The following is a 14,968-nucleotide window of genomic DNA, read 5'->3' as shown; positions in this document are numbered from 1 at the left end:
GATTTCAAATAAGACCGTGTAGCATCACTGAAGGCTGTACAGATTATTTACATAAAATTTCCCCTTCATCTTTGGTTCCCTTCATTTGGTTTCTGTGTTGTACCACATGTAGCTGATGTTTTTTTCTCATTTTTTTCCCTTTTAGTGAATGGTAGTGTCTAGAAAGGGTATGTCCCTTCAAGAGAGAGGTGCCAATGTCCAACCGGCCTAATAACAATCCAGGGGGGTCACTGCGACGTTCACAGAGGAACACTGCCGGGGCCCAACCACAAGACGACTCGATAGGAGGAAGGTATGTATTTGATGGTAATTTGAAAAGTAATTAGTGAATAAAAGCGTTTTTATAAACCTCATTATGAGGACAAAAACTTAAATGGTTCACTACAAATGTGGGTAATTTTTTCCTTACTTTTGAGCCAAGTAACACAAATAAAACTGGAATTCAAAGCAGTTCTTTCATCATTTCCCAAATGTGCTAGGCTCAAAAAATAGTTGTCAGTCATTGACATTATCAGAAATCTAATTTAAGGGTCACGAACATACGATACGTCCTGTTTGGTTTGCCCTTTCTCTTCACTCTCTCACACACGTGCTGTAGCACGGCTTTCGATTGATAGTTTGTGGTGCCTTTCTTTATGTGTGTCTTTATTTTACTGAAAGGAAGCTTCATTTTTTTTTAAGATCTTGAGTTCTGATGTCTAGCTTTTGAGTTTTTTCCCCATCTTATTGTTTGACAGTGTAGGGATGCTGACGGGCTGGTGAGGCAGTCTGACTTTGTGGGCATATCACTTCCTCATCATTTTCTCAGTGGTCTGCTGTTTAGCAGGTTTTTAGTCGGACTACTTGTATAGGAGGCACTGTGAAGAGTCAGATGCATTCTCTGGAATGGAAAATTCCTTGTCTTATTTAGCCAAGGACTGTCATTTTATGCATAAAATACTCCGAACTTTACTTGCAAGGCCTCATTCTCTGACCCGTGTTTAGCTTGCAGTCAATAATGGCAAGATCCTAATACGATTACCTGATACAACATTGGGAGGCATTACCGTGTATATATTGTCTAGTAAATTACATAAAAAAAACTAAATGTCAAATGTAAAGAATATATCAACGCCCTCTATTGATGTCAGGCTATTTTGGTAGTTGAGCGTATGGACTTTGGACTAGGACAGCGTTCTGTGCAATGACTGTCACTGCTGTTAAATAGCCGTGTGTCCTTTGATCTATCTTTTGGAAACCTCAGGTTCTTAGTCCACACAGTGGGGGGATATCTGTGTCATAAGGCTGTCAGTTAACTTCAGCAATGTGTGCTACCCTGGTAGCACAGTGCTTAGTACAGAGTTCTGTTCTGAACTTGTTTTTTGCTTTTTTACATTCAGATTATTCTTCGTAGCAGCCGCACTTTATCTGTTGATTAAAAAATACCCCTCTTCCATTATAAAAACAATCCATGTTTATTTTAGAGAATTTGGAGAACACAGAAGAGTGTAAAGGAGAACAAACAATTCAGATATTACCACTGTTAACATTTGCACAGTTTCCTTAGTTGTCTTTATCACATGAATATGTGTGCCTATATGTGCATGTGTTTACACAAAAATACTTGTACCATTTTGGGGGCACCTGGCTGGCTCAGCCAGTAGAGCATATGACTCTTGATCTCAGCGGCATGAGTTTGAGCCCCATGTTGGGCATAGAGATTACTTTAAAAAAACTTTAAAAAATCCGTAAATAATTTGAACCTTTGGCACAACTGCAGTATTCCATAGTAATACTCAGGTTCTATTTGAACTCTTGCACATGACTGACAAACATTTTGATCTTCATACAGTACCCTGGTTCTAAAATCCACAGTGATGTTTCAGCAGCATTGTCTTTTTCTATATGTTGGTGTAAATATTTTATTGTATTATGCATTTTAAAAATATGAGCGGGAAATAGAAATGGGAGTGGTTAATATTAGTTATTAAGATGCATTAGTTTAAATAACTAATAAAGTTGTAATCAAGATGGAACTGTAATTTGTAGATTGGCACACTTTTGCCATAGTTTATTTGCTTTAAGTCTGTCAGTCATATGTTCAGTTGGTGCGGTGACTGTGGAAAACAGTATGTAGGTTCCTCAAAAAATTAAAAATAGAAATACCATGCAATTCAGTAATTCTGCTGGGTATTTACCCAAAGAAAACAAGAACACTAATTCCAAAAGATATATGCACTCCTCTGTTCATTTCAGCATTATTTATAATAGCCAGGTTATGCAAGCAACCTAAGCATCCATCGTTAGAATGATGGAGCAAAAAGATGTGGTATATGTGTATAATGGAATATTACTGAGCCATTTAAAAAAGAATGAAATCTTGCCATTTGCAACAACATGGATGGAGCTGGAGGGAGTTGTGCTTAAGTCAGTCAGAGAAAGACGAATACCGGATAATTTCAATTATATATGTAATCTAAAAAGAAAATGAACAAACTGAAAACAGAAACAGATTCATACAGAGAGCAAATTGGCCAGAGGGGAGAGGGGTGGGTGGCAGGATGGGTGAAGTAGTTGAAAGGCATTAAAAGTTCAAACTTTCGGTATTAAAATAAGTCACAGATGTGAAAAGTACAGCCTAGGGAATATAATCAGTAATGTTGCAATAATGTATGTTGACAGATGGTGACTACACTTACTGTGGTGAGCACTGAGTAATGTATAGACTAGTTAGATCACTATGTTGTTCACCTGAAACTACTAGGACATTGCCAACCATACTTCAATAATAACAATTCGAAAAAAAAATTGTACGCTCATTTGTGAAGGATAAGTGTAAAATTTAAAAATGTGTTTGGAATGGCAGAAAATATGCCAAAGAATATAAAGCAGAGTATAATGAGGGTTTTTGTACTTTAATCCCTTCTCCCTTTCAGTAATGTAGCCTATTTCATTTCTTACAGTTTCAGCTTCTGCATGTTTTCAAAAAACGTTTCCTGGCAAAACTAGCACACACAAGAGGGCCAAGTCCTACCCCTCCCCTCCCTTTAATCCCAGTATCATTTGTGTCATTTCCTATGTCCCTAAAATTGTTTAAAAGACATGAGTTTTAAAATCTTTTATGGTCCAGTGTGTGACTGTACCATAATTTAGTAATAACTCTGAATATATATATATTTCCTCCTTTTATGTGGATAAGTATAATTATGATCAGGACATTCAAATTTAGAATATTAGCCAAAAAAATTTACCAGTTTGACTAAGAATGCAAATTAGGAGTTATTAGTTCGTTCGAATTTTATTTTCTCTTCTTAGCTGGATTTTTTTGCTCATGATAGAATCTCAAACCTGGAAAGGACCTTTTTATCAAAGCCCAGGCTGACATTGAAACCCCCTGTAGAGTGTGCTATACTAGAAGTGATCTAACCTATAGAAACCTTTCTGGTGATTTTGGGGGTAAGAGAGAGAGGACTGGGTAAGTGGGGAGGGCGCAATTACAACTGTGTTTTTGTTCTCTTTATCTGATTCCTGTTGATTAGCTTTCCTAAGTAAAATGCTGTTATTGTCAGCTTTTGATTCAGAAGTAGACCTGATCCTGAAAATGTATTCATAGTGGGGTGGTTAAGCATCTGCCTTCGGCTCAGGTCATGATCTCAGGGTCTGGGATGGAGCCCGGTGTTCATCCTGCTCTGCTCAGCGGGGAGCCTGTTTCTCCCTCTGCCTGCCATTCCCCCTGCTTGTGCTCTCTCCCTCTGTCAAATAAATAAATAAAATCTTAAAGAAGAAAATGTTCTCATAGTGATACAGTGATTCAACTCATGGTAATAACAACATCCACAACAACAACAGTGCACTGTTGGCGTGTTTTAAGTTAAATTTTTTTTTATACATGTTCTTCCAGTAAAGACTCACAGAAACTCTGTGTGCTAATAAGTATGTAACTCCTGTTCTCCGAATGTGGTAGTTTGTTCAACATTATACAGCTAGTGTGTAGAGTCAGGACCTGATTTCCAATCACTTGACTCTAAAGTCGGTGATTATTTTCATTATGCTCAACTGTTTTTACTGCACAAACCACTTAATCCATATGATAAAGGACTTGGAAGAGAGTATGAAGTATGTATAATGGAAGAATATTAGCTCATTCAGTTGAGGACTTAAGTAGCAGTTTTTCCCTCCTAGAATTTTTTTCACTTTTTTGTTTTTTAAACTTGCATCAGGCTGTCTTTGCATAGCTTTCTTCCTGTGACCATTCCTTCCCTTCCCCCAAATCAAGGTCACTTACCTTTTCTTTTCCTTTTAGAAGAATAGTTTTCATTCATCCTTAAGCTAATAGAAATTAGGATCTTTGGTATATATTGAATCTCCCCTCATTATTTTCTCTGCTCTGTTTTCCCCAATCCTTGTTCTCTATCCATAAATGAACTAGATTTCTTCTTTGATTTCTCTTTCCCTTCTGTAGTTTTTTGGGCTGTAGCTGATCTGTTCTTCTCTTTTCTGGTCTCTGTCAGATTTTTTTTAAGAGCGAGAGAGCTGGGGGCAGGGCAGGGAGAGGGGGAGAGAGAATCTTAAGCAGGCTCCACATCCAGCGTGGAGCTGGACACAGTCCTCTCAGTACCCTGCGATCACGACCTGAGCTGAAATCGAGAGTCAGATGCTTAACCCGACTAAGCCACCGCCCCCTCTGTCAGATTTTTTGATGGAGTGAGGAAATGCTTGAATCCAGTCCACTCCTCCTCCCCAGCCCCATTAAAAAAAATTTGTATGCAAAGTTTAAATTACTTACTATGAAGTAAAAACTCAGTTATGAGACCTATAGGTAAAACTTTTTGTTAACACTGTCAGAATAGGGACTTTTTAATATTTTTTAGCCAGTGTTAATTGTACAGAAAGTAAATAGATTGGGGTTTTGCTTTAAAATCTGTTTCAGTTGGACGGGATACAGAAAAGTACAAAAAGAACATGAATATCCAGAGATAAAGTTTGTGTTAACATTTTTATTTTTATCTGTCTTGAAAGTACAATTTAGCATGTAGCTGATTACATTGTAAATACAGTTTTGGATCTTGTTTTTATTTATTTTGTTTTATTTATTTATTTTTAAAGATTTTATTTGACAGAGAGAGAGAGCTAGAGCAGAAACACAAGCAGGTGGAGTGGGAGAGGGAGAAGCAGGCTTCCCGCCGAGCAGGGAGCCGGATGTGGGGCTCAATCCCAGGACCCTGGGACCATGACCTGAGCCGAAGGCAGACGCTTAATGACTGAGCCACCCAGGTGCCCCTGGATCCTGTTTTTTTTTTAAAACTCAGCATCCTAACAGGTTTTTTTTTGTAATTGTTTACAAATGGCCACTTGACTTAATGAATATAACATTTTCCAAAATTACTTTTTAGTTTTTGGATAGTTAAATGGTTGTAATGGGAAAGTTGTTGCTCATGCATAAATATTTGTATTTCAGGTGTCTCTTAAGGATAGGTTCCTGGAAGTGAAATCACTTGGTCAAAGGGAGTTCTTTTTATGGTCAACTTGTTTCACATATGGTCAACTTTTTTCACTTTTTCATTTACTTATTTGTCACCATTAGGAAAAAGAGTGTTTTTTGTCTCATCATTCTGTTCATGTTATTTTCACCTTGTTATTGTTAATTTGATAGGGAAAAAAAAATCACAAACTTTTTTTTATTGGTGTTTCTATAGTAATGAGGTTAAACATTGGAAAAAATAGGTTTAAAGAATGAGATCTGAGAATATTTTTCGACATAAGCATACCAGTAAGTTTGTATATATTGTGAGTCTCTCTTCATACCACTGTACAGTAGAACTGACCTTTAAAGTCACTCAGCCGATGTGAGCCCCTCTTGTAACAGTAACCCTCTTTTGTTGAATTATCTCCCTCAGTTCTTCACCTCTGCGGTTTGAATGGTAGTTATTCTTTTCCAGCATGATCATACTCTGCTCTTGGCTGCCCATTGCCTAGTCTTTTGCCAAAGCTGGGAGAATATGCAGTCTTCCATTTTTCTGAGCTCATTGGTGGGACTGGGGTGGTCACATGATTCAAACTGGAAACTTTCTCCTTCCTGGTAGCAAAGAGAAGATGTGAATCTGAAGTTGCCAACTGCACATCTCCTGCCTTAGGGAAACAGATGGATAGGCAGAGAAAAGCAGATACATCAGTTCTGGCTAGTTTGAGTTCTTAGTTCTTTAGAACTGTGTTGACTCTTGTCTTCTGTAGGTTTGGTTGTTTAGCTGTTTTGAATCTGGAGATATGTGTGTATTATTTTAAAGATTTTATTTACTTATTTGAGAGAGAGAGAGAGAGTGTGCGCAAGCATGGGGAGGGGCAGAGGGAGAGAGAACCGCAAGTGGAGTCTGCCCTGGGCTTGGAGCCCAACGTGGGGCTCAATCTGACGGCCCTGAGATTACCACCTGAGCTGAAATCAAGAGTCAGATGCCCAACAAACTGAGCCGCCCAGGCGCCCCACATGTATATTATTTTAATAAAGCTTCTTTTGGCTTTAAAGAGCCCTGTCCTATCTTAATGTACTTGTAATCCAAACTCCGTATAAGATTGTATTCATCCATTTGTAGAACACCATGCTAGTAAGCACCATGCTAGAGGGTAGTTATAAAAATGAGAGTAGAAAGCCTTTATTACAAGCTGTTCCAACTCAGTAGGGGAAATGGGCATGTAGGTGATTATTAGAGTCAGGTGAGAAACATCTCTAGCGATGACCTCATTGATTTGGGCTCTGAAGGCTGAAGAAGCAGTTGCAAAGCAGGTGGTACATGTCAGCTATTATTTGTCTCTACTTGACATGTGGTGTCATTAGTTAGAGAGTGTGGATTTTATTTCTAATTTTTTGTGCCACTTGCTACTTTGCCCTAAAGTGGTAGGTGTTCAACAGATACTAGTGTGGGCTCGAAATAAGAAGGTTGACTTCCTTGGCATTTCTAGGCACAGAAATGTGACCATCTTTTATGGAAATGGTCATGAAAAGATGATTGGAGTGAAGGCAGAGTTGAAATAGGGCAGGGTTGGGGAGCCTGGGTGGCTCAGTCGTTAGGCGTCTGCCTTCGGCTCAGGTCGTGATCCCAGGGTCCTGGGATCGAGCCCCGCATTGGGCTCCCTGCTCCGCAGGAAGCCTACTTCTCCCTCTCCCCCTCCCCCTGCTTGTGTTCCCTCTCTCACTATGTCTCTCTCTCTCAAATAAATAAAATCTTTAAAAAAAAAAAAAAAAGAAATAGGGCAGGGTTGAAGTGGGCTGCATAACAGGGTGGGTGAGTATGATGCAGGAACAAACAACTAAATCATTCTTGTATTTGACAATCTAGCCACCAGAACACGTGTCCATCCTGGGTCAGCTGCTGGCTCTGCTCTCTGTCTGCACATTCAGGGATTCACGTAGATTGGTCTGGCAAGAGAGTGTGGGGAATTGCCCTCTGGCTTTCCAAGGCTTCCCCGAGAAGGGATTCATTTCCGCTCACATTCCCTTGACAGAACAAGGTGGCTGCACATAACTTCCAGATACTTTGGCAAGTGCCACCCTACCATGTGTTCTGGTCAGAGGAGAAATAGAATATTTGTAAACTGAACATTATAACTCTTAAAGGCCATTGAAACATTTTTTTATTCTTACTCCCATGTCTACAGCAGACCATTTGTTTCCTTCCCAAAATTCTACTTGGTGCAGCATAGCCATGTGTACAGTATTTTCTTCAATCTCCTACTTAATTCACCAGTATGGATACCTTTTTTATATTCTTTTTTTTTGTGTGTACCTTCTGTCTCTTTTTTTATCCTGACCTTTGCAGGTGGAAGTTCAAGCTTTATCCTCTTTGGGGAGGACAAGAATGTTAATGGGAGACACGGTTTGTGTGGTGTGAAAATGACCTCATTGTTTCTTAGGACTAAATTGAAACCACTTTTATAAAATCGTATACTAGAGTTAGCCAGGTAACTGGTTCAGTAATGGTGAATCTTATTGCTCTAATTAGGTGCTCTGAGTTTTAGCCACCCAACCATGTACGCACATACTCTTCCACTTCTAGCATTGTTTCGGTAATACTGAGAAGGCTGGTTTGTCCCACCAGGGCTGGGAGGCGAGATTTACAATGTTGTGTTTAACAGTGGCATGGTTGCACTTGGTCTAAGGACAAACAGAGTCTGCTGTTTTGTAGTTGGAGGTTTCGCAGATAGGATTCTTCATAGTTAACCGTGTGAAGTTCTTTGTTGTACCAACAAAATAATATCTTAACGTGTTTTGTAAATTTCTTCACAGTATAGATTTTTTTTTTTTAAAGATCTTATTTATTTATTTGAGAGAGAGAGAATGAGAGACGGAGAGCATGAGAGGGAGGAGGGTCAGAGGGAGAAGCAGACTCCCTGCTGAGCAGGGAGCCTGATGCGGGACTCGATCCTGGGACTCCAGGATCATGACCTGAGCCGAAGGCAGTCGCTTAACCAACTGAGCCACCCAGGCGCCCTTCACAGTATAGATTTCTTGCTTTAATCACTAAGTGTGAGATTGTGTTTAAAAGTCACATGATACACAGATTGGAAACCTGTAAGATGTCAGCTGCCATAGATTATTTCATATCCTTAACTGAGGCTTTGCTTTGATTCTTCTGTCCCTCCATATTGAGGGAATCTGATGTTTCACACACCAGTTTTTACAAGTGCTTTCTCAGTATCGGAATGTTTTCCTAGAGGAGTATGGGTGTGAATGAAAAAAGGAATATATACAAATGCTCCTTCCATAGTTGAACACCAAGTTTAGCATCACACATGGAAGGCTGTTTCTTGGTAATGTGGAAAGCAAAAGAGCAGGAGGGCTCCTTTTTTGACATACTTTCTTCCATTTTTCTCGTATTATCATTTGCAGAGCCTTAAGCCATTTAATTTGACATGTATACAATTAGGGACAGAAATACCAAAATGGATAGGAAAAATTTCATAACTGTAAATGCAGGCCTTTTTCTTTGACCCCGAGTCCCTAGGTATAGCTGTGGGGTTTCAGATTTACAGAGTCAGAATGCCTGGACTCAGTCTTACCTTTCCTGCCTAGGGGCCGGGTGATTTTGTGCCAGCCTCATTTCCTGCATCTTTAAAATGGAAATAGACCTGCCTTGGGTGTCTTTTGAGGATTAAGTTGGGTAATGCATCTAAAAAATAAATGTAATGTTATCACATAATCACACCTTTAAAAGTATGTGTTCTGCGGTCCTCTTAGTAAGTTTTTACTCAGGTAGTTATAAAAGCCAATCTACCCTATGAAATACTTTTAACACTGCATCACTAACCTATCACTAATCACTAATTTACTTTGGATTACCTTGGTGTTTATACTCCTTACCCAACTCCTTTGTGAAATGTGGGAGGTGAAAGTATATTGAGCTGTATGGTTCCCTTTTGGGGCCATCTTTTTCCACAGATTTGATTCTATTCAATCCCTCTGCCTTGTTTTCCGTTACACAGTAAAGTATGTACTGTAGTTTATTCATCCTCAGTATTACTTGGGTTGTTGAACATACAGAATTTTTTGCTTTTGCCTTACTGTTTGTAACGCTGTCAATCTCCTACTGCAGCCTGTTATCAAAGGACAAAATCTAGATCCTTTGACAAGGCATTTAAGCCCTAGCCTGTCCTTTCAACCTTGTTTCCTAATGTAGCTCTGTGCTCAGGGAAATTCATATCATTTGCCAGGTGCCATGTGGGTTTCATATTTTCCTGCCACTGCCTTTGCCTATACTCTGCTTTTGACTCGAATGTTCTTTTCCTTCAGCTTTTCATTCTTCAGGGTGTGGTTTAAATCCATGTAGTCTATAAAGCCTATATTCTCCTGCTAGTAGTAATTTCTCCCTTTGTTGGGAGTGTAGATCACTTTGTTTTATGAGGCACTGACCTGTTTGAGGACAGGAACTCAGCTGTGTTATCCATATTTATATGCCTTGTCATGACTTGCGTATATTTGAGTTGGCAAACCTAACAAATCTGTTGAAATGAGTAGCTTGTTACAGTAGTTCTCAACTCTGTTCTATTGATCTAATGCTCCCACTCTATGTGTATCATATAATGTAAACATCTTTATTATGAGGCCCCTTTGTTAGCTTGAAATGAATTAAGAAATACAACATACCTGCCTAAACAGTTTAGAAACAAAGTGTTTCTAAATATATATAATTTTGTACAAGCATTTTATAAGGGTAAAAATAAGTAAAAGGAAAACAGTAACAAAATAAGATTATTTCAGTAGGTAAATACTTGGGTGCATTGACACAAGATGACAGTGTATTCATATGCTTGTATCTATATTTGAACTTAGTGAATGTGGCAGCTACAGCAACATACTTAAATGCCAAAAGCAGCATTTTCATTGTAGACTTTTCCAGAATGATACATGACCCTTGGTAAAGCTGCAAAAAATGTCATCTTTTGTTGGTTCCCATGGAGTGCTGGAGAAATTAATGTATATAAAAACCACGCAAAACAAATACAAGCTGAGAAATTATGAGCATGTCTTTTACCTATTATCATGGCCAGATTTCAAGTTTTTTTCATAAGGTTTTCATATATTACCAAGGCTACTTGAAATCTATGGGTCATGGGACAATTTTTCATTTTGTCTGACATTTTTTTTATCTCTAGTCCACATCTGCTAAATGGCAGTAGCACCCAGTTCCCTAACATGTTTTCAAAATGTTCCCTAGAGGGAGAGCCACTGATACTTAAAACATTGCTTTGTAAAAAAGGAGTTTTTTACTGTAAATTACAGAATCCATTGGGCTAGCATTTTGCCATGACTAAACATAGGAACATTGGTCAGACTAATCAGTTTTTGTTTTGTGATTGAAAATAGGAAAACAGTACATTTTGCTGAGAATATTAGTGAGTTTTTTGTTTAAAGTAATTTAAATGACTTTCCACCCTGATTATTGAAAATCAGTATTTAAAAATCAATTTAAAACATGCATTTAATTTATGAACCTTATAAACAAAGCATTTAATTTTTAGAAGACAAAATTATACTGTTAATTTTGTATATAAAATATAAAAGCATAAAAATGCATGCATATCTGTATACACATACAAAAAAACAAATTTGGAGATTTAATTAAGCCCCAAGTCATTTATGTTTGGTAGTATGTACATGTATTTGAACTGTGAATATGTCTGGCAAGAAAATTAGTTTCAAACAAAATTCAAGACCGGTGATGTAAAGTATTAACTTGTTACTTATAACTAGCCATTTTTCCTACCATTAAGACAAGAATGAGTTTTTTGATACAAGATTTTATCCTGTCTTAGATGTCCCCTGGATTAGAGATGGTTTTTAACCCTTTGGACTACCAAGTATTTTATTAAATAAAGGGGTAGTCAACTATGATTTGCCTAAAAGTCAACAAGAAGCATGTGAGTCTTAAAATAAGCACATAACCCAGAGTTGATTAGTCTGTTCTGTTGTAACCTGGGTTTCTTTAATATGAGTTGGCCCACATACACTTGCTAAATAGGGAAATGATGTCAGTATAAAATGGAAGTAGTGTTGGTTCATAGGCAGTATTTCCTACAGTGTTAATATATGAACTGAAATTGAATAGATGTTCAGTTAGCATGGAAGATTTGGTAAGCTATGAAGATCTTATGAAAAAGCTTGAAAATCTTACAGAAATGATTTACAGAAATCACTTAGTGTAAGAAGTAGCTAGTTCAGTGACTTCCAGAACCACTACACTTTGCACTGTTGAACATCGAAGGAAGCTCAAAACCATTTACTTCTGTATTTATAACAAAAAAAAATGAGAAAAAGGAAAGCATCCCCCAGAATTGTATTTTTAATTTTGTTGAAGCTGGTCTTAAATGTCTTTAAAAATTCACACTTAAAAGGAGAAAGTACAAAAATAAGGTTCCAAAGAGTGGGCCAACTGTGATTATTGGTGCAAACGTTAGTGGAGATTTAATCTTTAAAATTGGTGATGTTTTTGTTAGGAACGTGATTATAAAATAACATAGGTTCGAGTTCTCTGTGCCCATTCTCATTTTCACCTGGTTATTTTTAGTGATTTTGCAGAAAGTGAGATTTTTTTCCCCCCAGGAATATACATAGGATGATATAAAAGCTCCTGGATACACACCCACCCACTTATCCACCTATCCTTGGGCTATAATTTACTAAATGGGCTCATTCTGGTGCTGTCTAAAAGAGTTTGTCATGAATTTTACTGTGTTATTTTTGCAAATTTGATTTGTAGTGGCTATAAATTTTACTGGATCTTAGATTATGCTTTTTAAAAAATTTTTAATAAAAATTAATATTGAGCATTAAGGTCTGATAAATGAGGGAATTGGTGAAATGATCTAAAAGGCAACAAGGCTTGTTAAGTGTTGAATCCTGTGATACTCTAATTGGCTATTCTAGATTGGGTGCTATTATTTTATGGAGATTTACAGTATTCTAAGCATTAATAATTTATAAATGGGCATAATAAAACAGAGCCCCACTTTGGGAGGCCCCATATTGTTTCTTTACGGTACCATCTGGTTGCCTACTGTCTTGTGGTAAGCTGAGGGTTAGAAAACTAATGTATGACCCATGGGATAGATCCAGCTTCCCGCCTGTTTTTGTAAATAAAAATTTGATTGGAACATAGCCATACCCATATGTTTACATATTTTATACCTGCTTATGTGACACCTAGTATTGCCCACAAAGCCAAAAGTACTTACTACCCTTGACAGAAAATATATACAATAGGTGGAAGGACAGTAATGATCAGTATTTATTTATCCATCTATCTATCTATCTATCTATTTATTTATTTTATTATTATTTTTTTAAGATTTTATTTATTTATTTGAGAGAGAGAGAATGAGAGAGAGCACATGAGAGGGGGGAGGGTCAGAGGGAGAAGCAGACTCCCTGCCGAGCAGGGAGCCCGATGCGGGACTCGATCCCGGGACTCCAGGATCATGACCTGAGCCGAAGGCAGTCGCTTAACCGACTGAGCCACCCAGGCGCCCTATCTATTTATTTATTTATGTATTTTTAAGAGATTTTATTTATTTGACAGAGACATAGCGAGAGAGGGAGGGAGTGGGAGAGGGAGAGGGAGAAGCAGGCTTCCCGCTGAGCAGGGAGCCCAGTGCGGGGCTCGATCCCAGGACCCTGAGACCATGACCTGAGCCGAAGGCAGATGCCCAACAACTGAGCCACCCAGGCACCCCATGATCAGTATTTAATATTTTGAAATGTTTTTAACCAGTGTTCAGTGAGAATGTTACACTTAATTTTAGGAAAGGTGCAGTCAGGTCAATGTGGACATTGTTGGTTTTAAGCTAGTTTTGTGAGTTTCAGTTTCCAAGATGGGTAGATTTTTTTTTCTTTCGTAATCAAATATTGAGTATTTAGAGTATTTACCTGCTAAATCCTTTAGGTCATTGAAGGTGTAAGAACAATAGAAATTCAGGAGTTGATTTAAGTGGCTATAAAGTTAGATGTGTTGAAGAGCCAGGAACAGTTTGTTTGGGGTAAAAAGAGAAGGGCTTCTGCCTCTACAGCGCTGTCAGCATTGCGTTGATGTTGGTCAGATTCTGTTGACAAAGAGAATGAATTCCCTCTCCCATCCCCTAGTTATTAACTAGGAATATATTACGATAAACATTTTTTAAGATGGCCATTTGAATATTTAATTGAACGTTACCGCAAAGTAGTCTAACTCTGGATAAAGTTTTCTTTTAAAATGATTTTAAAATTACAATCAAGGAATACAGCAAGGGATATTTTAAATTTTATAATGAAGTAGAAATTGTGATTCAATTAAAAATTAATCCTTAGCAAACTTGACTAAAATAAGAATATAGAGAATCTGAATGACCTAATTTATAGATATTGATCTATAGATATTAAATTGTATACCCTGAAAACAGAACATTATACCTTTTAAAAAGTAATTAGGATGACTTGAAAATATACTCAATTTCTTTTCTTTTTTTTAAATAGAACTCTCAGATCTGTTAGTAAAAATGTAACAAAAAAGCAACTTCTAGAAATTAAATCTCTAATAGGAAACTCATGGGTTAACATAATTTCAGTCTGGAAAAATGCAAACTAAATCACAGTGGATAAATCTTACAAGGTTCAGCTTGGAGACACTCAGAAAAACCATGTATCTTGAAAAATGCTTATATTCATTACTACAGTCAAGACTAAGACTTGAAAAGACTAATGTAGAGTTTTTAAGTAGTTGATCTACACTAGTAAGTCTTTAGAAAGTGCTAGCCTGTCATATATTAAAATCTTAAAAATGAAAATGATATTACGGATCCAAAAATATTTCTTTTTATTGAGAAGCTAATTTCATATCTTCTTTCAAGAATCCAGTAATGAACTCTTCTGGAAAAATGGAAGAAAAAAAATAAGAGACGAGAAACCTTAGAGCATCTTTTTGAAGAAATGGTGGAACTTGTATGATATGTTAAGAACTGTGTGGCATCCTTACAGATTCAATTAGAATCGTCATGTGAGGTTTCAGTGACTTATTTCTAAGTTCCTTTGAGATGATGTTCAGAATGAAATCCTTTAAAGAAATTTTTTTTAACAAAGTAAACAACTTTGTTTTTATTATAACAACTTTATTAATGAAACTTTGTTATTCTTACCAGAATATACTCTTTTAATGTTACTTACATGAAGGATGGATGTTGTCTGTGAATTAAAAGAGTTGCATCTGTTAACGTTAATACCTCACCACTGTAACACCAGCTTTTCTGGGTATATATTAATGCATGCTCTTTTTTTATTGCTTATGTAACTCTAATGTAATCATTGAGGTTAAAAAAAAAATCTAACAACTGAAAAACAGTTTATTCGTGTCCTGCAGACTTGCTCTTAGAACAATGCTGGCACAGCATTTGTTTTATTACAAATATAACCCAACCGTATATCAATGATGGACTCTCTTGAATGTTTTGTAATATTTTGTGGTCAGTTCTT

The 14,968-nt window shown here is 37.2% G+C and overlaps 1 protein-coding gene across 2 annotated transcripts in view; it reads left to right on the top strand.

The window, feature by feature from the left end:
• Positions 1-14,968, top strand: part of TRIP12 (thyroid hormone receptor interactor 12) — a 140,041-nt gene that overhangs the window by 37,429 nt on the left and 87,644 nt on the right. For both annotated transcript variants that reach the window (XM_021682990.2, XM_044913769.1), the window contains exon 2: positions 146-292. In XM_021682990.2, coding sequence (XP_021538665.1) covers positions 195-292 — 98 coding nt within the window. In that variant the 5' untranslated portion in view covers positions 146-194. The remainder of the gene's footprint in view (positions 1-145; positions 293-14,968) is intronic.

Source organism: Neomonachus schauinslandi, chromosome 3 (assembly GCF_002201575.2).
Source record: "Neomonachus schauinslandi chromosome 3, ASM220157v2, whole genome shotgun sequence".
Lineage (NCBI taxonomy): Eukaryota > Metazoa > Chordata > Mammalia > Carnivora > Phocidae > Neomonachus > Neomonachus schauinslandi.
Note: the sequence above shows the minus strand (reverse complement) of the source record. Positions and strands in the feature narration are given on the sequence as shown.